Raw genomic sequence first — 21573 nt, 5'->3', positions numbered from 1 at the left:
GTTGTTGTTGCCGCGCTGAGCAGTTAGCTAGCGGCAGTGTTTTTCTGCGAATGGAATAAACGGCTGTGCTCCCTGGCTAGCTGAGGGGAAGCAAGACCAAACGATACCTCCGTCTCCTCCTTGTCTGAGTTCGCCACAATATTGTTAAAGTCACTAAAATGGCGCCTGAAGCCTGTTGTGACGTGAGCTCTGTGTCTGCTCTAGAAACTCTGAAATTCTGTAGATCTGAGCCGTACATTAAATACTCACATGAACCTGTACTTTGAATTCTGTAAGAGCTGTATAAAATACAGCTATGCATAAGTGTTTTGAATGAATAATTAGATTAGATAACTCTTTATTGTCTAATCTAATTGTATAGAAATGTGAATAGAAATGAATAGAAATGTGACATGAGAAGGTGTGTCTTTGACTGTTCCTGCATAACTTATTTTCGGACTAGTTAACAAGTTATGCTCCGGTCATTTGATGTTTCCAAGATAGATGTTCTTTTGTAATATAGTTAAATTTTTTTGCATATTTCATTTATCCACCATCATACATCATACATACAAGCTAAGAAGAGGTCGTTATACTAACAAGAGGTATCAACGCTGGGCCAAAGTTCAGCACATGGTTAAAGTTTGTAATCCAGCCAGGGTGTAAATATCACTCAGCAGCCAGAGCTGAAGCAGGTAGCATCAACACATAAATCTACTCTACCCGGTTTAAATCACAAGAGCACCTCTGACCAAAAAGCTGTAGATTTTTCTTGTTTGCACAAATTAATCCAGATTCACATTAATTGTGTTCACAGCTCCAACAAAATGAGGAAGAGGAGGGGGAGAAACACAATTAGGTTGAATTACAATTGGATGGAAGGCGAGGACAAGGAGAAGGAAGCTTAGGATGAGGAGGAAGAGAAGCAGCAGGTGCATCTTTAGGGATCCCTATGATGTCATTGAGGTTTGTTTCATTAACATGGTCCTCTCACAAAGAAAGATGACTTGTTTTAGTTCACCTACTTCCTGTATTAAATAGTGATGTGCAAAATGTTGTGAAAAACCACAGAGCAGGCACGTATAGGGCATCTGCAGGTAAATGAACATCAAATCTCTAAGACAGACTGAAATCTGTATATTTATCACCCTTATGATAAAACCCATGTCAGCCATTGGTTTATGGACTTTGTATTTTGAAGCCTCAACATTTGCATTATTGCCGTTGCTATGTTGGGACCATATTAGGATGAGAGATCAGAATCTGGAGTCATGCACACTATTGTTTCATTTAGTGTGTATCCATAAGATTCGTACAGCAGATCCAAGTTGTGCCTTGAAAACAGGAAAGTCGTCTGCGTAGAGGAGAACTTTAATAGCAGGCTTGTACAAAGTGAGGCTTTGTGCACTCGTTTTACTTCTGTCACCCTGTTTTGATGCAGAATTCACTTGAAATCAGGCAAGAACTGGACTTATTTTTTATAATGTGTTCTTGTGAATTGATTGTGTATCGCATATGTTTGATTTGACTTTCTGCAAGACAGCAGTCGTCCGCTGGCCAAAAAAGTTTTCCAAATACCTCCACGTGATCTAGCCTGGATTTAGAAAAGGATAGCAAAAAAAATCTGCACCTCCTGCTTCAGATGCAATTTGTGTTTCTGTGTTCAGAGGCAGCGGCGAGAGGGGAGACCTCGGCTCATCCAGCTGGAGAGCCTGACCAGGAGTGGTCGAACATTAACTCAGCTCTTCCAGGGCACCCTGCAGACTCGGCTGTTGGCATCGACGAGGGATGACGTGAACGCCAAACTGGAGTCCATCACAGGTCAACTGCAGGTATGCGAGTCAGACCTTCTGAGGAGGGTTTCACTTCTCTCTCTTCTTTATAATTGACTCTTTTCTCTCTCTTTCAGCTCCTTGTCTCAGAGTGGGAGGGATTTGAAGCACAAAGGGAGGAACTTGTCGTTTGGTTGGCTGATATGGATGTCCGCTTGAGTGAGGTTGACCAGCTAACAGGAAACACCAGTGAAAAACTGAAACAACTGCAGGTGTGGGCTTGTTTTGATATGACATATATTTGATATGAAACATACGTCAGAGACATTATCCTAAACTGGACTAACAAAGGACCATGAGTACAACATGAAACGTACATTACATAGCGTAAGGCTAAAGTTCATTGATCATTTTAATCATAAACTTGTTGTTGAAATATTTTTACTGAACATGCAAACATCTGCTGATGAAAATGTGTTGATTTATTGGTCTGTTATGAAGCTATTGCTATTTCTAATGTGTTTTATCACTTTCTGATGTTTTACTAATTAAACAATACATGTATTAATTGTTGTGTTATCTGTAGATATAGTATTTATATATATTTATTTATAGTATAGCAAATATATTTAATTATTACTGTTTAAAACACTAATATGTGACATGTATTAGTAGTTATGTTGTGCTGAAAGTTAAAATGCCTTTTTGTCTTTTGGTGACAATAAAACATTAATATATGTCTATGCTGTGCTCGTATTTATTTTACCCTACTCAAATTCAATTTATGATGCATTTTATTTTGAAAGATTTAAAATGGTTTTTTAAAGAACCACCCAAAAAAGGTTCTTTAAAATGGTTTTTTTAAAGAACCATTTGAAGGACCTTTTTAAAAATGGTTCTTTAAAGAACCATTTTTAAAAAGGTTCTTTGAAAAACCATTAAAGGTGCCCCAAAGAACCATTTCTTGATGGTTCTTTGGGGCACCTTTAAAGGTTCTTCAATGAACCACTGAAAGAAATGGTTCTTCAAAGAACCATTGTTTGAAAGGTTCTTTGTGGCACCAAAAAAGGTTCTTCTATGGCATCAGTCTAAAGAACCACTTTTGGTTCCAGTTGGCACCTTTATTTTTCTGAGTGTACTGTGGCAGGTTATTGGTCAGTAGTTGGATGGGATCGGTCCCTTCTGGGGGTCCTTGAGGATCAGGACTGTCCGGCCTTCAGTTAGCCATTCCAGGTGTCTCTCAACTAGCAGCTGCACGCATGTGTGTGGGTGTGTCTGTGTGGGGGTGGGGTTTCCCGTGTTCCTGGTTTTCCTAGTTCCCAGTTTGCAGTTCAAGTTATGTTTTTCTTGTGTTTAGCATTTTTGTCACAGCAAAATAAATCTGCCTTCCTCAGTTAATCATTTTGAGTTTCGAGTCTTGCATTTGGGTCCTCCCTCTCCCTCCTACACAGCACTCACATGACATAGGTGTGGAGGCAAAATTCACCTTCTACAATTTAAACAACAAAAAATATTACATTTTTAAAATTCTCTTTCACTGCTTGTGTTCCTCCTTTATGGTGAGTAGATTCGGAAAAATTTGAATTTAGATGAGACTAACATTTGTACTCTCATGTACTAATATTATTTTATTATCATTTCTATAAGGAGAGATCACTTGGAGGAATTGAACATGATTTATTGTGACAAAGAAATGAATGTAATTCGCGATAAGACTCCGATAAACCCCCCAGAGTCTAGACGCTGGAGGTGGTGGTGAAGATGAAGACTGAGGCTTGAATAGAGCTTTGGCCGAGGTGCCTGAGGTGGAGATGGGGAGGAGGTGGGTTACATGAAAAGAGACTCAAAGAAATCAGACATGTCAGTATTGAGATTGACAGCATGGGAAAGAAGCCAGGATGTAAAGAACAGAAATATCAATATTAATATTGCAAAAGGTTCAGTTACTTTTGCAAAGTTGCTTCACGGAGCTACTTTTTACATTTATCTTACTTTTAATAGATTTCAGATCCTTTAATTTTTATTTTTACCTAAATAAAGAAGTTGACTCAGTACTTTAACTTTTCTGGAGTATTTTTTTTTAACGCAGGTGTCTGTACTTCTACTTAAATAAAGAATGCCAGTACTTTGCCACTGCTCTGTTTTGTATCTTACACTGTGATTAATGTTAAATGATCAATGATTTCCCCTCCCTTCAGGTGGAGTGGTGGCTCCACTTTTGGGAGCACTATTACTTTCTGGACATTTCTTCTCAAAACAAGTATATAGAATTCGATTTTAATTAAAAGGACCACTTTAAATGGCGAAGCAATAATATGACAGAGATCTTTAATTACATTAAGTGAGCCTACAGGGGTCGCTGAGAGTCAAAGAAACAAAGGGTCACAGCAAACATTGTTGCTTGCATAACATCGACATTTCCTTTCTTAAATGATATATCTGCACATCTGCATTACATAAATTTGTCTATTAAGCACCTACCCTGTGTCACTCTAGGTACTGCTCATTGTATTGCATATCACACTAGTTTGACTCTACCTGGGATGCCAAAAAATGGGTGTTAATGGAATAATCTTCACATGCCACAGAAAAGACACATTTTCCCATGAGACAGCAGAAAAGACACAACAGATTCACTGGATTTAAGCAACATTTTAAAAAGAAGAAACAGAAAGTGATGGTGCAGCATAAAATACACATTTTTACACACATACATCCTTTAGTTGGCACATTAAACACCTGACAAATAGATGCATATTGTTTCAAGAGAATATATAAAAGACGTAAATTCAAATGAAAGTATTTATACACTGAACCAACAGTTCATTTGTGCCTGCTTAATGGATCAGTGTTCAGTTACTCTTAACAACAGAGCTCTCTGCTGTGAAAGCTACATTCTGAATAACAAAAGTCTTCTGACTGATGTCTGTCTTTCTGTTCTTCCTGCACAGTTTTTCACAGCACAAAAGATTAAACAGATGCTTTTGCGAATCCTGTGAGATCATATACAGCAGCGGGTTCATACAACAGTGAGAATAGGCAAGCATTTCACAAATACGGTAGATGATACTCAAGCACTCCTGTGCCTTGCAACCTTTGGGTGTATAGACAGACTTGATTAAAAGCATAATATGGTATGGCCCCCAGCAAATGAAGAAGGCTGCAACAATACACAACAGCAAAGCTACAGCCCTGTGCTTCTTTTTCTTTAAACCTTGTAAAACTGTCTTAAGGATTGAAGAATAGCAAAAAATAATGATGGCAAATGGGAGGAAGAATAGCAGTGATACTTGGAGATAACGTCCAAGCTGTTCATCAGATCCATCCTCACAATAGTTAAAACCATCCCACTTTACCACCTTTACTTTTATGGCTTCACTCAGGGATGCTGAGATGCTGATGACCCAGGCAGATATACAAGCACCGACTGCATACTTCTTTCTTATAGCATGGTTGCTCGGCCACTTGTGCAGCACCACTTTAATGAAACGATCCACTGTCATGGCAGTCAGCAGAATGACACTGCTGTACAGCCCAACAAAGAATGCGGCAGTCATAAATTTGCAGACAAATTCCCCAAAGACCCAGTGGTGTAAATGATCAACAGCCCAAAATGGAAGTGTGATGGTGAAGATCAAATCGGAGCAGGTCAGGTTCAGGATGAAAATATTTGTGACGTTTGTCAGTTTCTCGTAGATGAAGAGAACACATAAGAGGAGGCTGTTGCCTATGACACTGATGATGAAGATCAAGATGAAGAGTGTCCCAGTTGAAATTGGAAAGTCAGTCTCACAAAGATAGGCAGCCTCATTACTCACTTCGTCATTGATTGTGAAGGTGTTTGGCATTGTTAATTTTCTGAAAACATAAACACAAAGCTAGATTTTTTCTCTAAAATGACTCAAACTGTTGCTTTTAGTTTTAGTTTTTTCATGTTACATAAACCATGCATTCTAGTAAAGTACAAAATTAGAGGAGCAAACACAACAACTTACTTCAAGCATCTCTTGTCAAGTCTTCTGTTGAATTGAGCTGTGCTGACAAAGCTGTAATGTACTTAAACAAATCAGTGTTCCTCTTTTTGTTTCAAATTAAGTCAAAGATGCCTCCTTACCAAAGATCACATTTAAAAAAAAAAAAAAAAAAAAGAACCCATATGCAATCCTTTTCTCATAGTGAAACTGAAAGTTGAAAATGAAACTCAAACTGTCAAGAACCATAGTTCAAGCACACAAGCTGGACCCAGAAGCAAACACAATACGCAGAGATGCACGCAAAATAAACAAACAGAGACAAACAACTCGGGAACGCCATGATCAGGACCGTGAGAGTTACTGGGGAGCAGGGAGATAACAGCATACACGGGGTAGAGTTATTTATCTTACGATCAGGGCTGGGCCGTGGGAACCGGAGGGAGGGGTGAGGGTCTGCGGGAGAGCTCCAGGGAGACGGAGGAGATGATGACCGGTGGTTTATTCGAACTCCAGGCGGGCAGGAGGACAGGCAGATGTAGGCTCAAACACACCGAGCGATAACCGCTGAATGGTGACTAATGGACTGGCGTGGAGCAGCCGGCTGAGCGGGGTTAAATAGTCCTCCTGATGATCGCCTGGAATGGGATGCAGGTGTGGAGACGACAGCCACACCCGTAGGCGTGGGCATCCCATCTGCTCCTCAGACACCGGGCCGCGGACCATGACACAAACTGACTGTTTGGAACACAAATGTTTGAATATTTTTTTCTCATACTTATAAGGGACATATAACTGTGTACAAACATGCTGCACAGATCAGAACACACATAAACATAGATGTATGATTGCTTTTTGTAAAGCATGAAAATGCTGACTATATCATTTTATGTAAAAGCACAATACCAACCATTGTGTTGGTAAGAAAGTATTTCCTGCTGATAAAATGAAATGGATCCATGATATCATCAAAGTGACAGATTTATGATATCTCTGATGGTATGCCCAGTGTAGTAGATCAACATCGAAAGTTTTCAGTTGTAAAACTGCACGGTTTTACAGCAAGAATAGATAACTACAAAAAACTACATGAAAGATACCAAACAAAGCACATCATATTACACATCAATTAACTTAGAGTGGTCCAGATATGCAATACAGAAGTCAGAGTTGACTATTAAGAATGCAGGCAAAAAGACTGACACCATGTACGCAGGTAATTCCCAAGTGAAACTAGATTTAAAAGAAGACTGAATTTCTCAAACTGAAATTTGAAATCAGAGTGTGTTAACATATTAGGCAAACAAAGACAGAAGTCAATAAGCTGTTGATCAGTTCATGCATATAATTTAAATCATCAACTAAGAGCAGGAGTACCAACATTCAGCAACAAGATCTCAAACTGAGACCAAGGCAGCGGATAAATAAACAAAACCGTGACAGCTACAGAACTCCAGGTGTCCAGGTCTGACCAACAACGTCATTGTGTCTTCACCCGAATTCTACTGACACACACACAAAAGTAAATCAAATGATCTGAAAATGAAAGTCTTAAATACCCACTAGTTATTGCAGTAACAACCAAGCCCATGGTAATTATTCAGTTCATAATGCGAGACATTTCTTTTTGCCTTTGTAATGAAATAGTAAAAAGAGTTCACTTTAATTTCACACCCATATAAGATCCAGAGTCATTTTTTCAAAAACATTTTCCTATATTTCTCTTTGAAACCTTTAGATTTTAATTATTACATAAATCATTTCCCATTACTATGTTGTCACCTTACTCAAAAGAGATAAAATGCCACGGAGAGCTTACCGTGTGCTTGCACTCCATGTGACTTTAGGTACTGCTCAATGAGTCTCTCCATGATTGTGTTATTGCACTCATACTTGACCAGTCTGACTCTACAGGGAGTGCAGAATTATTAGGCAAATGAGTATTTTGTCCACATCATCCTCTTCATGCATGTTGTCCTACTCCAAGCTGTATAGGCTCGAAAGCCTACTACCAATTAAGCATATTAGGTGATGTGCATCTCTGTAATGAGAAGGGGTGTGGTCTAATGACATCAACACCCTATATCAGGTGTGCATAATTATTAGGCAACTTCCTTTCCTTTGGCAAAATGGGTCAAAAGAAGGACTTGACAGGCTCAGAAAAGTCAAAAATAGTGAGATATCTTGCAGAGGGATGCAGCAGTCTCAAAATTGCAAAGCTTCTGAAGCGTGATCATCGAACAATCAAGCGTTTCATTCAAAATAGTCAACAGGGTCGCAAGAAGCGTGTGGAAAAACCAAGGCGCAAAATAACTGCCCATGAACTGAGAAAAGTCAAGCGTGCAGCTGCCAAGATGCCACTTGCCACCAGTTTGGCCATATTTCAGAGCTGCAACATCACTGGAGTGCCCAAAAGCACAAGGTGTGCAATACTCAGAGACATGGCCAAGGTAAGAAAGGCTGAAAGACGACCACCACTGAACAAGACACACACGCTGAAATGTCAAGACTGGGCCAAGAAATATCTCAAGACTGGTTTTTCTAAGGTTTTATGGACTGATGAAATGAGAGTGAGTCTTGATGGGCCAGATGGATGGGCCCGTGGCTGGATTGGTAAAAGGCAGAGAGCTCCAGTCCAACTCAGATGCCAGCAAGGTGGAGGTGGAGTACTGGTTTGGGCTGGTATCATCAAAGATGAGCTTGTGGGGCCTTTTCGGGTTGAGGATGGAGTCAAGCTCAACTCCCAGTCCTACTGCCAGTTTCTGGAAGACACCTTCTTCAAGCAGTGGTACAGGAAGAAGTCTGCATCCTTCAAGAAAAACACGATTTTCATGCAGGACAATGCTCCATCACACGCGTCCAAGTACTCCACAGCGTGGCTGGCAAGAAAGGGTATAAAAGAAGAAAAACTAATGACATGGCCTCCTTGTTCACCTGATCTGAACCCCATTGAGAACCTGTGGTCCATCATCAAATGTGAGATTTACAAGGAGGGAAAACAGTACACCTCTCTGAACAGTGTCTGGGAGGCTGTGGTTGCTGCTGCACGCAATGTTGATGGTGAACAGATCAAAACACTGACAGAATCCATGGATGGCAGGCTTTTGAGTGTCCTTGCAAAGAAAGGTGGCTATATTGGTCGCTGATTTGTTTTTGTTTTGTTTTTGAATGTCAGAAATGTATATTTGTGAATGTGGAGATGTTATATTGGTTTCACTGGTAAAAATAAATAATTGAAATGGGTATATATTTGTTTTTTGTTAAGTTGCCTAATAATTATGCACAGTAATAGTCACCTGCACACACAGATATCCCCCTAAAATAGCTAAAACTAAAAACAAACTAAAAACTACTTCCAAAAACATTCAGCTTTGATATTAATGAGTTTTTTGGGTTCATTGAGAACATGGTTGTTGTTCAATAATAAAATTATTCCTCAAAAATACAACTTGCCTAATAATTCTGCACTCCCTGTATCAGCAATCACAAAAATCTGCTGTCAGTGCATTTCTTTTCCAACCCAGTCTATCCTGACATACCATAAGAACAGAGAAGTGAAAATAGCTTCAACCGATTCTAGCAACATTTTCTTTTTTACAGGCACAGTTGATTAAAGCGGTGAAATACACATCTTTACACACATAAATCTTTGACTTTGCACATTAAAAAATAATTTCAGGAGAATATATAAAAGATGTCAAATCAAATAAAAATAGTTACAGACTGAATTGGTGTTTAATTTCAACTGTGTATGTTTAATGGATGCAGTTCCAACTGAACAGCAGAACTCGCAGTTGTGAAAGCTACATTACGAGTAACAGAAATGTTCTGGCCAGTGTCTTCCTCTCTTTTCTTCCTGCACAGTTTTTTACCGCATAAAAGATTAAACAGATGCTTACGCATCTTCTGTGAGAGCATACATAGCAGAGGGTTCATACAGCAGTGAGAATAGGCAAGCATTTCACAAATATGGTAGGCAACTTCTAACCGTTCCTCTGCCTTACAACCTATCGGTTTATAAAGAGATTTAATTAAAAGCATAATATGGTATGGCCCCCAGCAAAAGAAAAAGGCTGCAACAATACACAACAGCACAGCAGCAGTTCTGTTCTTCTTTCTGTTTAAAGCTTGTAAAACTTTCATTAGGATGGCAGAATAGCAGAAAATAATGATGGCAAATGGGAGGAAGAATAGCAGTGATACTTGGAGATAACGTCCAAGCTTGTCATCAGATCCATCATCACAATAGGTATGATTTTCCCAGTTTACTGCTTTTACTTTAATAGCATCGCTCAGGGATGCCGAGATGCTGATAACCCAGGCAGCTATACAGGCACCAACTCCACACCTCTTCCTTTTAACTTGGTTGCTCGGCCAGTTGTGCAGCACCACGAGAATGAAACGATCCACTGTCATGGCAGTCAGCAGAATGACACTGCTGTACAGCCCAACAAAGAATGCAGCAGTCAGGAATTTGCAGGCAAAGTCCCCAAAGACCCAGTGGTGTAAATGATCAACGGCCCAAAATAGTAGTGTGATGGTGAAGATCAAATCGGAGCAGACCAGGTTCAGGATGAAAATATTTGTGATACTTTTCAGGCCCTCGTAGATGAAGAGAACACATAAGAGGAGGCTGTTGCCTATGACGCTGATGATGAAGATCAAGATGAAGAAAGGGCCAGTAAAAGTTGGAAAGTCAGTTTCACAAAGATAGGCAACATCACTCAGTCCATGGTCACTCATTGTGAAGTTGTTTGTCATTGTCTGTTTTCTAGAAAAAACATAAACACAAAACTAGATTTATACAATGTAGGTACATTACCTCTGCTTTTTCTATAAAATGACACAAACTGTTGAGTTTTAGTTTTCACCTTATGTAAGCAACAGGGATAGAGAAATCACTTACCCAAATCATCAGCTGTCATGCCTTGTGGTCAGTTGCATTGTGCTGGAAAAGTTGTGATGTTCTTGTGTTAACTTACAGTTCCTCTTTTTATTCAGAGTAAGTCAGAGTTGCAGTAACTGTTTTTTCTCTTTTGCAAAAAATATGAATATTGCTGATGATATTAAAATGTGATTATGAGGACAGTACCCAAAACTTGTTGGAAAGCAGTTATTTTCAGCTGAAAATTGGAAAGATACAGCAAACCTACAAAAAACTGACAATGATAACCTAAAATATACTTCTAATAATATGTACAGCATATTCAGTAGGTCAATGTATTTTAAAATTGCTACAGCAGAATAACAATAAAAGGTCCCAATCATATGAACTGCAAAACCTGAAAATAACTTGATGAAACACAGCATACACGTCAATGTTATTAAACTAAAACTTCACGCTTTTTATCCTAAGTTACACTTTCCAGTAATTGTTACCCCCCATATGAAAATGAAAAAAAAATAACCACCCCTTAGAAGGGATAGTATGCATGTGAATCTTAAGCTTTGGCTCTCTTCCAGAGGCCTGATAGTTTGAGGGTGCTGAGCAGTATCTTAGATGTTCCCATATCTGCAGTCTTCTGGACAAACACCTCTGATGTTGTGCTGGAATCTGCTGGAGCCAGTCTTCCAATTTCAGATTTATAGCTTCTAATGCTTCCTTTACCACTGGGACCACTTTGGACTTTACCTTCCACATCCCGCTGTTGCTACAGTCCCTTGTACATCTCTATTTTCTCATGCTCCTTCTTTCTGATGTTGTTGTCCGCTGGGATTGCCACATCTATCACAACCTCAGTCTTCGCTTCCTTGTCAGCCACCACTGTGGTGGTTGCTTGGCCAGCTGCTGCTTGTCTGTCTGAAACTGGAAGTCCCACAGGACGTTAGCCCGGTTGTTCTCAACCACCTTTGTTGGTGTCTCCCATTGGGACTTAGGGACTTCAAGTCCATATGCAACTCAGATGTTCCTGTATATTATCCCAGCTACTTGGTTGTACCTCTCAGCGTAAGCTGTCCCAATTTGCATTTTACATCCTGCTGCAGCATTGATAATAAAGACCAGTTTATTAAATCCAGTATCCAAAATGCTGGTGCATGCTCATTTTTACATTTATTAAATCAATTTGAATATTGGTAGTATCAATACCACTGCTGGTATCAATGCTAGCATGATAGGATCGATACTTTGTTTTGCTACTTGAAAGCATACTTGAAAAAGAAAGTATGCTGTTAAGAAAATATTAAAAGGTATCTCTTTCATATTAAATAAACTTCGACAAGATACAAAAGTTAGTTTTATTTTTTTTTAAATCAAATGCATTGAGAATATTTTACATGAAATAAAATGTGAAAATAATCATGATATCAAATGTATAAAAAATAATTTTGAAAGTGATTTTTTTGACAACAGAAAATGTAACACATGTAATCATAGAGACCAATCTACAATATCACTTCTACAATGTACAGTATAATCAACAGATCATTTTGGAGTAGTAGAAGTATAAAATAGAAGATTCTGATCAGAAAGTATATAAACACAGATAAAAACATTAAGAAAAGGTATTGAAACACAACACATTACACAATGTCAAAATGAATTTGTCACTTCTGTTTCTCTTTATATGATGGACACCTTTGCAGTAACTGGTAGAATCCCAGTCTAACCACAGAACACCCTGAATTTTCTGTGCATGAAGCAGCAGATGTAGCATTTGTCTTTCTATAAAGCTTGACTAATTGAGCTGTTTTTTATTCATTTACCATTTTGAACCACTCTGTACCAAAGAGGTATGCTATGAGAATGTTGGCTTTCTTTGTCTTACCTGGCTCAACAAAACTGAAAACCCATGTGGGACATAACGAATATTACAAAGGTGGTTATCAACTTTCACTGGTTGGGTATTCAGCATGTTACCATGGTGATTTAGCCAGGTAAAAACAAAGTCACTTTCGTAACAGAAAACTTAGGTCACTAAGCCATTAATCTTGCTGTGTGGTACACCCCTTTGGCATCAACAAAGTCAGACTCTATCATTAATAGGTGCTGCCCATTTTTTGTTCTTGTTACTGTTGCTTGTACTATATTAAGTTCAGCTAATTTATCTAATCAAACCCTCAAGCATCTAGCTGTCTCATCCTAATGCATGCATGCTACAGTAAATTCAAATTTCTTCCGCATTTTGGAGAGGGATTAATGCCATTGCACTGTCAGTTTTAGTCTCATCTCTGCACAGTGATAATGTATTGCACGGCATGGGAAGATACCTCCTAAACCTTTGTACTCCTATTAAATGCACCAAAGGGATAAAGCAGCAGTAGATGTCAATGATGGGATGAATGATCAACCAAGCATAGTTCAATGCATATATCAGTTCATGTGTGTACTCATAAAAATCCAATAGTAGCAAGGACTGTATAAACATGTGGATGCTATAAGGGGCCAAACATAGAAAAGTACTGACAGTTATGCCTAAAATCAATTTTGAAGGCTGTTGTTGGCTGTTTATCCTGCCCTGCTTCGCCATTATCCACATGTGAACATAACAGAATGAAGTGATAAGGACAGGAATGAGAAAGAAAAGAAAAATCTGTGTGTAGATTACAGTGAGTTTCATGGTTAGTGACTCCACCAAATTTACACACACTTTAATGTCAGCAAATTCGATGACTCTACAACTCACAGACAGTTTAATGCTTGCAGCAGCACACACCAGCCACATCACAATGCTACCTATGAGAACACCATATTTTCTTAAGGCCTGTACAGACAAGCACCAAGGCTGAACCACAGTAACATAAGAATGCAAAGACATGGCAGTGAGGATCACCACGGCGGTGAACAGTCCCAGAAAACAAATCCCTGTACCTACTCCGCAGGCCCACTCTCCAAAGACCCACCCATGGAGTGCATTACAGGCTGCAAAAGGCAATGTCACAGTGAGGCAGAGGTTAGAAACTGTGAGCTGAAGAAGTAAAATATCCGATGTGATCTTCCAAGCTCGTTCCGTCCAGAGGACCCACAGCAGGAGGCTGTTTGCAGGCAGGCTGATGCAGAAGACGAGACTGCTGACAGCAGCAGGATAGTAAAGTTCTGATATCTTAATGTCATACTCGATCTCGCTGCTGTGAGTCTCATTAAAGTGTATGTAATCATAACTGTCGCTGTCCAAGGCCATGATTTACTTGTTTAGGTCTTGGGAGGAAAGTGCTGTTGAGGAAATGAAAGAAAAAATCTTATACTGTGAAGATGATTTTTTTATTTATTTATTTATATATAGTAACATAATTAATGCATTTTGGTACAAATATATTAGTCAAGATAAAAACTAATGCAGTTTAGAACCAATGATTATAAAGTTGAACAGCATAATATTCATGCCTTCAACAGCATTCAGGAAAAATTTAATGTAGAAATGTAAAAAGAATGATATAACATCATAAATCTATGAATGGCAAATAAAGCAAGTCCACAGGGGTTATTGTGAACCAGTGAAGAAAATGGTCAAAACATATAATGTTGCTTGCATAACAGCACTGAAGTTTTATTTAATATTCTCTGGTTAATTCATATCGCAGTAATATCAAATTCCACTCCATATTCCTACATTTCCTTACATTTCCTGTATTTCTGTCACAACATTTATTTTTGTTAATAATAAATAAATAATACTTTATTATTGTTATTATAATAAATAATAAATACTAATATTTTATTATTACATGAATCATTTCTTATGAGTATTATCACCTAATTCAAAAGAGAAAAACAGCCAAGAAGAGCCTACCTTGTGTGTGCACTCTGTGTTTCCCTCACTGATTGTGTTAATACACTTACACTTCGTACTAATATGACCACAGAAATTTGCTTTCATTGCATTTTTTCCATCTAGCCTATCATGACATGTGCAGAGAGAAGAGAGAAGTGAAAACAGCTTCACTGGATTTCAGCAACATTTTATTTTCATTTTCTTTTTTACAAAAACAGCATTGCTTGTAAAAGTGCAGTAGAAAACAGATTCTTACACACATACATTTTGCTTTTACTTGGCACATTAAAATAAAAAATGCATGTAATTTGTATTTAATTTCAGGAGAACATAAAAAAGATGTCAAATTAAATTAGAATATTTACAGATGTTTAACTTCACAAGTGGCTGTTTAACTGATCGTTGTGCAGTTCCAAGTTTATAGCAGAACTCGCAGCTATAAAAACTGCTTTCTGACTAACAGAACTGAGAGCTGTGTCTCTCTCCCTGTTCTTCCTGCACAGGTTTTCGCAGCACAAAAGATTCAACAGATGCTTTCGCATCTTCTGTGAGAGCATATATAGCAGAGGGTTCATACAGCAGTGAGAATAGGCAAGCATTTCACAAATACGGTAGGCAACTTCTAACTGCTCCTCTGCCTTACAACCTATGGGTTCATAAAGAGATTTAATTAAAAGCATAATATGGTATGGCCCCCAGCAAATGAAGAACGCTGCAACAATACACAACAGCACAGCTACAGCCCTGTGCTTCTTTCTGTTTAAAGCTTGCAAAACTGTCTTGAGGATGGCAGAATAGCAGAAAATAATGATGGCCAGTGGGAGGAAGAATAGCAATGATACTTGGAGATAACGTCCAAGCTTGTCATCAAATTCAGGCTCGCAATAGTTTTTACCATCCCAGATTTCAACCTTTACTTTCATTGCATCACTCAGGGACGCTAAGATGCTGATGACCCAGGCAGCTATACAGGCACCAACTCCAGACTTCTGCCTTATACCATGGTTGCTCAGCCGGTTGTGCAGCACCACGGTAATGAAGCGATCCACTGTCATGGCAGTCAGCAGAATGACACTGCTGTACAGCCCAACAAAGTATGCAGCAGTCAGGAATTTGCAGGCAAAGTCCCCAAAGACCCAGTGGTGTAAATGATCAACGGCCCAGAATGGAAGTGTGATGGTGAAGATCAAATCAGAGCAGACCAGGTTCAGGATGAAAATATTTGTCATTGTGTTCAGTTTCTCGTAGATGAAAAGAACACATAAGAGAAGACCATTGCCTATGACACTGAGGATGAAGATCAAGATGAAAAGGGGGCCGGTGATGTTTGAAAAGTCAGTCTCACAAAAATATTCAACATGATCACTCAGGCTATAGTCACTCATTGTGAAGTTGTTTTCCTTTGTCAATTTTCTAAAAAACAAACAAAAAACTAGATTTTTAAAATGTAATTAAAGACGTTAACTGAGCAGTTCTCTATAAAATAACAGAAATTCTTCATTTTACTTTTAATCTTTGTACATTATGTTAGCAACTGGGAGCAGCCAGTTGAAGTCCAACTTAGGAGAAATAATACAGCAACTTACCTCAAAAATCAGCTGTCAACTCTGGTGTTGAATTGCGCTCTGGTCAGATAGCTCTGATGGTCTTGACTAAAGTAACAGTTCCTCTTTTTGTTTCACATTAAGTCAGAGAGGCCGTCTTAACAACAACAACAAAAAAAAAAACATGCCCAAAAACCATGGGCAACTTGTTTTTCTGCATTGAAAATCCAACTTAAACAAAATTAAAAGTACATTTTAATATTTTCCCATAGTTTTATTAAAAATGTAACAGACTACAAGCATGCAGCACTAGCCAAAATGAACACAAAAATAACTGCATGTATTCTTTTGTTTATTATTTTGTAAAGCAAAAGAATAATGCTGATGGTATTAGAATATGAAAATAAGCACAATACCCAATACTCTGTTGGGAAGAAGTTATGTTCTGCTGAAAACTGGAAAGATATATATATTTTTTAATTATTATCATGGATAATCAAAGTGACATATATATATCTGTAATACCATGTACAGCATAATCAGCAGATCTAAACACAAATGAAATTGCTACAGCAATAAAAGGTTCTTTGATCATAGAAGAGTTTGGTCAGAAACTATAACCACAGATAAGTACATGAAGCAAACTTGATTAAACATAACATATTACAACATATTACAAAATAGTACAACATATTACCCACCATCGATGTTAAACAGAAGTTTCCCACTTTTCTATTCTTCTTGTTTCAGTTGCACCTTTCCAGTTAATTACACAACTGCACTCAGACTTTGCATTAAAAAGTCAGTTTCTGTTATTAGTAACTGCCAGTCATTTCAATTTGTGCTTTTTTTTTATACCATTATCTGTAAACCCCAGAAACATAAGTCTTAATCCCAGATATCTCAAAAAGTTTCTGAGACAGTCAAACCAGCTCTTCTGGTTTAAAATCATATAGACCACACTCCATTATGATGTTTATGATGACAATAAACCTCTTGAATATGTGTGCATACTTTGATCACTGATGGCTAAAGACATTAGGAAACCAAATGCAGTTTCACAAAGAAGTAGCAGGTTATGTTGCTCAGTCTATTTTTGGCATTTTATTTTTTATTTAATGTTATTTAGTGAATGTTAATATAAACATATTTGACTGAATAATAAATGGCAAGCAATAATCTGATGAAAATAAGCCGTTATGCTGCATTGATATAGGTTACTGATCAGTAATTTTAAAGAAGAGTCAGAAAATGGTTGTAAAAAGCACCAACATTGGGGAAAATCATTTTGGAAAAACATATTGGCAGTTCATTCCCAAGTGAACCCAGATTCAAAAGAACAACGAAATCCGTTTGAGACATTTTGAGAATCAACTATGTTAATGAACAAGATGTATTAGTTCTGTTTTTTTACAACATCAAGGTGCAAATGACAACTCTTCACCACTTGTTATCGATGTTATTGTGTGCCGGCCTTTTCTGTTGCGAAAGCTGTTATTGTTTTTTTTGCGGCCCAAGCTCTTTAGCATTTTCTTCAAATGGGTTTTGAATTTAACCCCCACAAACACATAAAACACGGGGTTAAGGCAGCATTGTGAAAAGGCAAAAAGTCGAGTAATCTCAAGCGCATAATCCAGATTTTTGCTATATTGACAATCTTCCCCTAATGAGTCACTTTCTCTGGGCCAGTAGGAAAAGGACTGCAGAAATATCACTAAATTGTAAGGTACCCATCCAACAAGGAAAACAACCATGAGAATAAAAATTAGTTTCAAAGTTTTGTTTCGTCTTCTTTGCACAGGATGAAGCAACCTGCACATGATATGAGTGTAGCAAAACATGAATACCACTGAGGTAATTAGAAAGAGGATGTTTTGCTGGTAGATTCCCCACAGGCTCCAATAAGAATCTGCATATACACAGTACTTTGACTCTGCAACTTTGGTGGAAGCAAAAGCTAGACTGGAAACCAGGATGCTAACGACCCAAATGATCGCAGATGCTACAATACTGTAATACCCTGTGGTGGAAACAATGTCAGACAGAGGATTTATAACAGCTATATAGCGGTGAGCAGTCATCAGGATGAGGAGGATACCGCTGCTGTAGAATCCAAGGCAGAAGATAAAGTTCACTATTTTGCATGCATGCTCCCCTAAGGTCCATCCGTGCATGTTGTAGTAGGCCCAGAAGGGCAGAGAAGCTGTGAAGAAGAGATCTGATACAGCCAGATTCAGGATGAAGGTGTTGGTGAGGGATTTCAAATTCTCAAACTTGACCAGCACCACGAGGACCAGGATGTTGCCAAAGATGCTGAGAATCACCACAATGGAGAAAAAGACTGGAGTGAAGATCGCTCCAAATTGGATGACACCTGTTTTGTTGCAGAGTTCATCGTAGTCATAATTATAGGTGTACGAGGTTGAGTCAAGGCTGGTGCTGATAGCATCTACATTATCCATTGTATCCACTTTCTTCCAGCATAAAGAGAAATTTAAAAAAGACTGTTAGACAGGTAAATCAAGTAGGTCAAATTTCACAGTCTTACTTAAGGAATTATAATATTATAAACCTTTGTTAGACAAGGCTATCTAACAAATATTAGCTAATGGTCATTGACTCTGTATTTGGATGCATATCTCACTTTTCTCACTTACTCTCTATTATAATATTTAACCAAGAATACATTTTAAAAGTTATTTATATTTATGGACTTAAAAAAATGTATTTATGTAGTATATTCTATGCACTGATTTGTGTTTTTTGACAGGATTTTATCAAAGAAAATATCAAAGAAGAAATGCAGCAAACCTAGAAGCTAGCAAATAAAAACTAATCAAGGACTGTTTTTGACTGAGCCACTTTTGTGTATATTTAGTTATTGCAGTGGGTACAAACTGGCTTGGAGAAACATTGCAGGTTGAGAAGGTACAGCACATTGTGAATTGCCTGACCAAACAGTCTGGTAGAGAACCTTAGAGAAGATGAAGGGCTCAAAGCTTTAAACATAAACCAAAACTTACTTTACCTTTTCACCCTGACTTTTGACTGAGTATGCACTATGGAGAGCAAAAGAAAATAATATAGCATGTGTAGATTATATTATTTAAGTTTATTTTCTATATTTTAGCTCATATTTTTAGCTGTTTTGCTATTTCTTATTTTTACTAAGTATATTTTTCAGTTTTCTTATCAGATTATTAGGCATACACACAAAAGGTGATTTTGTTTAAAGTTTGATTGACTAATTGGTAATTAGAGATGCACTAATCGACCAGTCAGGAAGAGGAGCCATCTGATTGTCAGAGTTCTCTGTCCTGAGCAGTAAGTCAGCCTCCCATATGTCTGACTGTGAACTTCATTCCAAGTGTCATTCAGTTGTGCACAGATACTCACAGGTGCATACTAATGTGTCGTTACCATGGAAGCTCCTCACTGTGAGTGAAGACACAAAGTTGAATTTTGTTTGTTTATGCCATCAAGTACAGGTTTTAGAAATAAAACTGGAACATGAAAATTGGTACTGAGAGACACTTACAAAAAATTGGAATTTGGAATTGACTAAGAATCAATGCATCTTTAATGTTGATCAATATGTAAATGTTGGAATATTTCAAGTAATCAGGATTGGTATGGTTATTAGATGGCCTGTTCTTTAAAGCATCTGTAATTTCATGTTTTATGAAAGCCTTGTGATACAAGGCTTATGTTAACACAAGAAGTATCATGTAGAAAATGAAATAAATCATATTAGAATTGGGGTGTAAAGTTAGTAAATCTAAGTAAAAATTACCTTACCACACAGAATAAAGATAAGCTACTCCAAGAAGTTTTGTAATTTGAGAAAAAGGAAATTGTTGTGTGTTGCTAGTATAATTTTCTTGAGAATTTTTTTGCAAAAATCCATTCTAAGTAATAAGTAGGATTTTTTTTGAAAACATTCTAATTAAAATGTAGAGTCCTAGATTTATTTATGTCAATGCAACTCAGTTTGTTCAGTGAATATAAGATAGCATTAATGATCATAAAAGGGGGGGAAAGCCACAAAAAGGCTACATACATTCATTGTGTGCAGTGCACAAAGTGCTGTTGTGTGTCATTGTTTTCAATTTTCTCCATAGTTTCCTTAATCAGTGTCCAGGTTTTCATTAAATCAAATGCACAAATTAATCAAAATGTGTGCACAAATCTGCAATAGCAGTCACGCCTGAAAAATGTTCCCACTCTATAAACATTGATTGAACCTGTACACACTCTAAACTTTAACGTCACTCTCAGCAAAGGTCAACCTTAGACTTTGACTGAAATGAAAGAAAATCAAACTATACTGTACCTGCACAAAGGGGGTCTGCACACCAGGGTCCTCAGCAAGGTTGTTAGCGAAAGGTTGGTGAGGGTGGTTTTGAATATCACAAAGGTGAACAGAAACTACGCATTTTTTTCAGTTCATCCAATAAGCAGTGATTGTGGGACTTGTGTTTCACATGTGATGAAGACATGTTCCCTGTAACTGAAAACACTTAGTGGTGTGTACAGGTTTCATTTGTAAATGTGTGTTCTACCTGTAACTGTTTATTGAGAAACTTTCATTACTGCAGATAAACCAAAGACAATGAAAAGAGCCGATAGGGAAGAGATATCAAATCAGTTTTCCAATACATCAAAGGTAGTCCTTTTACAATAAATAGACATTCAGGAAGTGCTGTTGGCTTAGCCGGATGATTCTAAATTGCCCATGTAAGAATGGTGAGAATGAGAATGTGAATGTTTGTCTGTCTGTCTGTTAGCCCTGCGTGAGACTGGCGACCTGTCCAGGGTGTAGCCTCCCTGTCCTCCTACTGTAGCTGGGACGGGCTCCAGCCTCCTCGCGACCATGATAATTGGATAATCGGAAGATAATGGATGGATGGATGGAAAGAAGTATGTGTCTAATTTATTAATATGTAACCCTTAGTAAACACAAATTACATTTGATGTCACTTCATGGCTGTTATTTAACCTACCTACCCAGATGCTGAGTGTTAAGAAAAGTCTGAGCAATAACTAGAACAGAAAAGTCAATAATGTGAATAAATGCACACTGATTTTGTGCGTGCTTGTTTGAGGGCATATGTCTGTGGTCACTTTGGTATTTTTATCCTTATGAGACTGCTAAACTAACAACAAGAGCTTTTTTTTCTAAATAAATTCAGGTTCAGACCTCTTTGAGTACCCCAGATATTTAATCTTAGTCAGTTGTTTTGCAATTCTTTTATTTAGCTTGGATTTTTTTTTTTTTTTTTTTTTACGTGAAATGGTCCCTTTATTTAAGCAGCCATCAAGTCCTTAAGTTTTTGAATTCTAACAACTGGTTTTGAATACCCTGCACTAATTTTTTACTTTCTATTATGAATTTGAACTCTTAAACGGTTTTACATTGTATTTATTTTATATATTGTATCGTGTATATCCAGTATTAGACTGTATTCAGCTTTCTATTTTACCTTGCATTTATTTATAATATATATCATGTGTATTCCGTGTCATATAAACATAGCATGTTTTCAGCTTTCTGTTTGTTTATGGTGTGTCTCAACCAAACGTGAACAGACCTCGG

At 37.7% G+C, this 21573-nt stretch overlaps 6 protein-coding genes across 7 annotated transcripts; 1 reads left to right on the top strand and 5 right to left on the bottom strand.

Annotated features, from left to right (window-relative positions):
* Positions 1–160: 160 nt before the first annotated feature.
* On the top strand, positions 161–2335 carry LOC146367801 (uncharacterized). The gene is made up of 3 exons (XM_084912776.1): positions 161–945; positions 1647–1811; positions 1889–2335. Exons 1-3 carry the CDS (start codon positions 889–891, stop codon positions 2054–2056), a joined length of 390 nt encoding a protein of 129 aa, XP_084768902.1. The 5' UTR covers positions 161–888; the 3' UTR covers positions 2057–2335.
* A 1741-nt stretch (positions 2336–4076) lies between these two features.
* Positions 4077–5792, bottom strand: LOC146367800 (chemokine XC receptor 1-like). The gene is made up of 2 exons (XM_084913347.1): positions 5747–5792; positions 4077–5609 (listed from the first exon to the last, which is right to left on the bottom strand). The coding sequence occupies exon 2, from the start codon at positions 5597–5599 to the stop codon at positions 4604–4606; it is 996 nt and encodes a 331-aa protein (XP_084769473.1). The 5' UTR covers positions 5600–5609; positions 5747–5792; the 3' UTR covers positions 4077–4603.
* A 3671-nt stretch (positions 5793–9463) lies between these two features.
* Positions 9464–10665, bottom strand: LOC146367799 (chemokine XC receptor 1-like). Its single transcript, XM_084913346.1, has 2 exons — positions 10629–10665; positions 9464–10493 (listed from the first exon to the last, which is right to left on the bottom strand). Exon 2 carries the CDS (start codon positions 10481–10483, stop codon positions 9464–9466), a length of 1020 nt encoding a protein of 339 aa, XP_084769472.1. The 5' UTR covers positions 10484–10493; positions 10629–10665.
* Positions 10666–11993: 1328 nt separating this feature from the next.
* Positions 11994–16092, bottom strand: LOC146367797 (chemokine XC receptor 1-like). 2 transcript variants are annotated; one of them, XM_084911939.1, is made up of 2 exons: positions 16020–16092; positions 11994–13874 (listed from the first exon to the last, which is right to left on the bottom strand). In XM_084911939.1, exon 2 carries the CDS (start codon positions 13840–13842, stop codon positions 12829–12831), a length of 1014 nt encoding a protein of 337 aa, XP_084768065.1. In that variant the 5' UTR covers positions 13843–13874; positions 16020–16092; the 3' UTR covers positions 11994–12828. The 2 variants fall into 2 exon arrangements, with proteins under 2 accessions (XP_084768065.1, XP_084768064.1); XM_084911938.1 differs by lacking the exon at positions 16020–16092 and adding an exon at positions 14452–14494.
* On the bottom strand, positions 13976–16091 carry LOC146367798 (chemokine XC receptor 1-like). The gene is made up of 2 exons (XM_084911940.1): positions 16020–16091; positions 13976–15846 (listed from the first exon to the last, which is right to left on the bottom strand). The coding sequence occupies exon 2, from the start codon at positions 15816–15818 to the stop codon at positions 14811–14813; it is 1008 nt and encodes a 335-aa protein (XP_084768066.1). The 5' UTR covers positions 15819–15846; positions 16020–16091; the 3' UTR covers positions 13976–14810.
* A 147-nt stretch (positions 16093–16239) lies between the features above and the next one.
* Positions 16240–21544, bottom strand: LOC146367796 (chemokine XC receptor 1-like). The gene is made up of 2 exons (XM_084911937.1): positions 20311–21544; positions 16240–18451 (listed from the first exon to the last, which is right to left on the bottom strand). Exon 2 carries the CDS (start codon positions 18437–18439, stop codon positions 17396–17398), a length of 1044 nt encoding a protein of 347 aa, XP_084768063.1. The 5' UTR covers positions 18440–18451; positions 20311–21544; the 3' UTR covers positions 16240–17395.
* Between the last annotated feature and the right edge of the window lie 29 nt (positions 21545–21573).

The sequence above is a fragment of the Perissodus microlepis genome, chromosome 18 (assembly GCF_051167445.1).
Source record: "Perissodus microlepis isolate ML-2025 ecotype Zambia chromosome 18, ASM5116744v1, whole genome shotgun sequence".
Lineage (NCBI taxonomy): Eukaryota > Metazoa > Chordata > Actinopteri > Cichliformes > Cichlidae > Perissodus > Perissodus microlepis.
The sequence above is the reverse complement of the archived record's forward strand: the minus strand, read 5'-3'. Positions and strand labels throughout refer to the sequence as shown.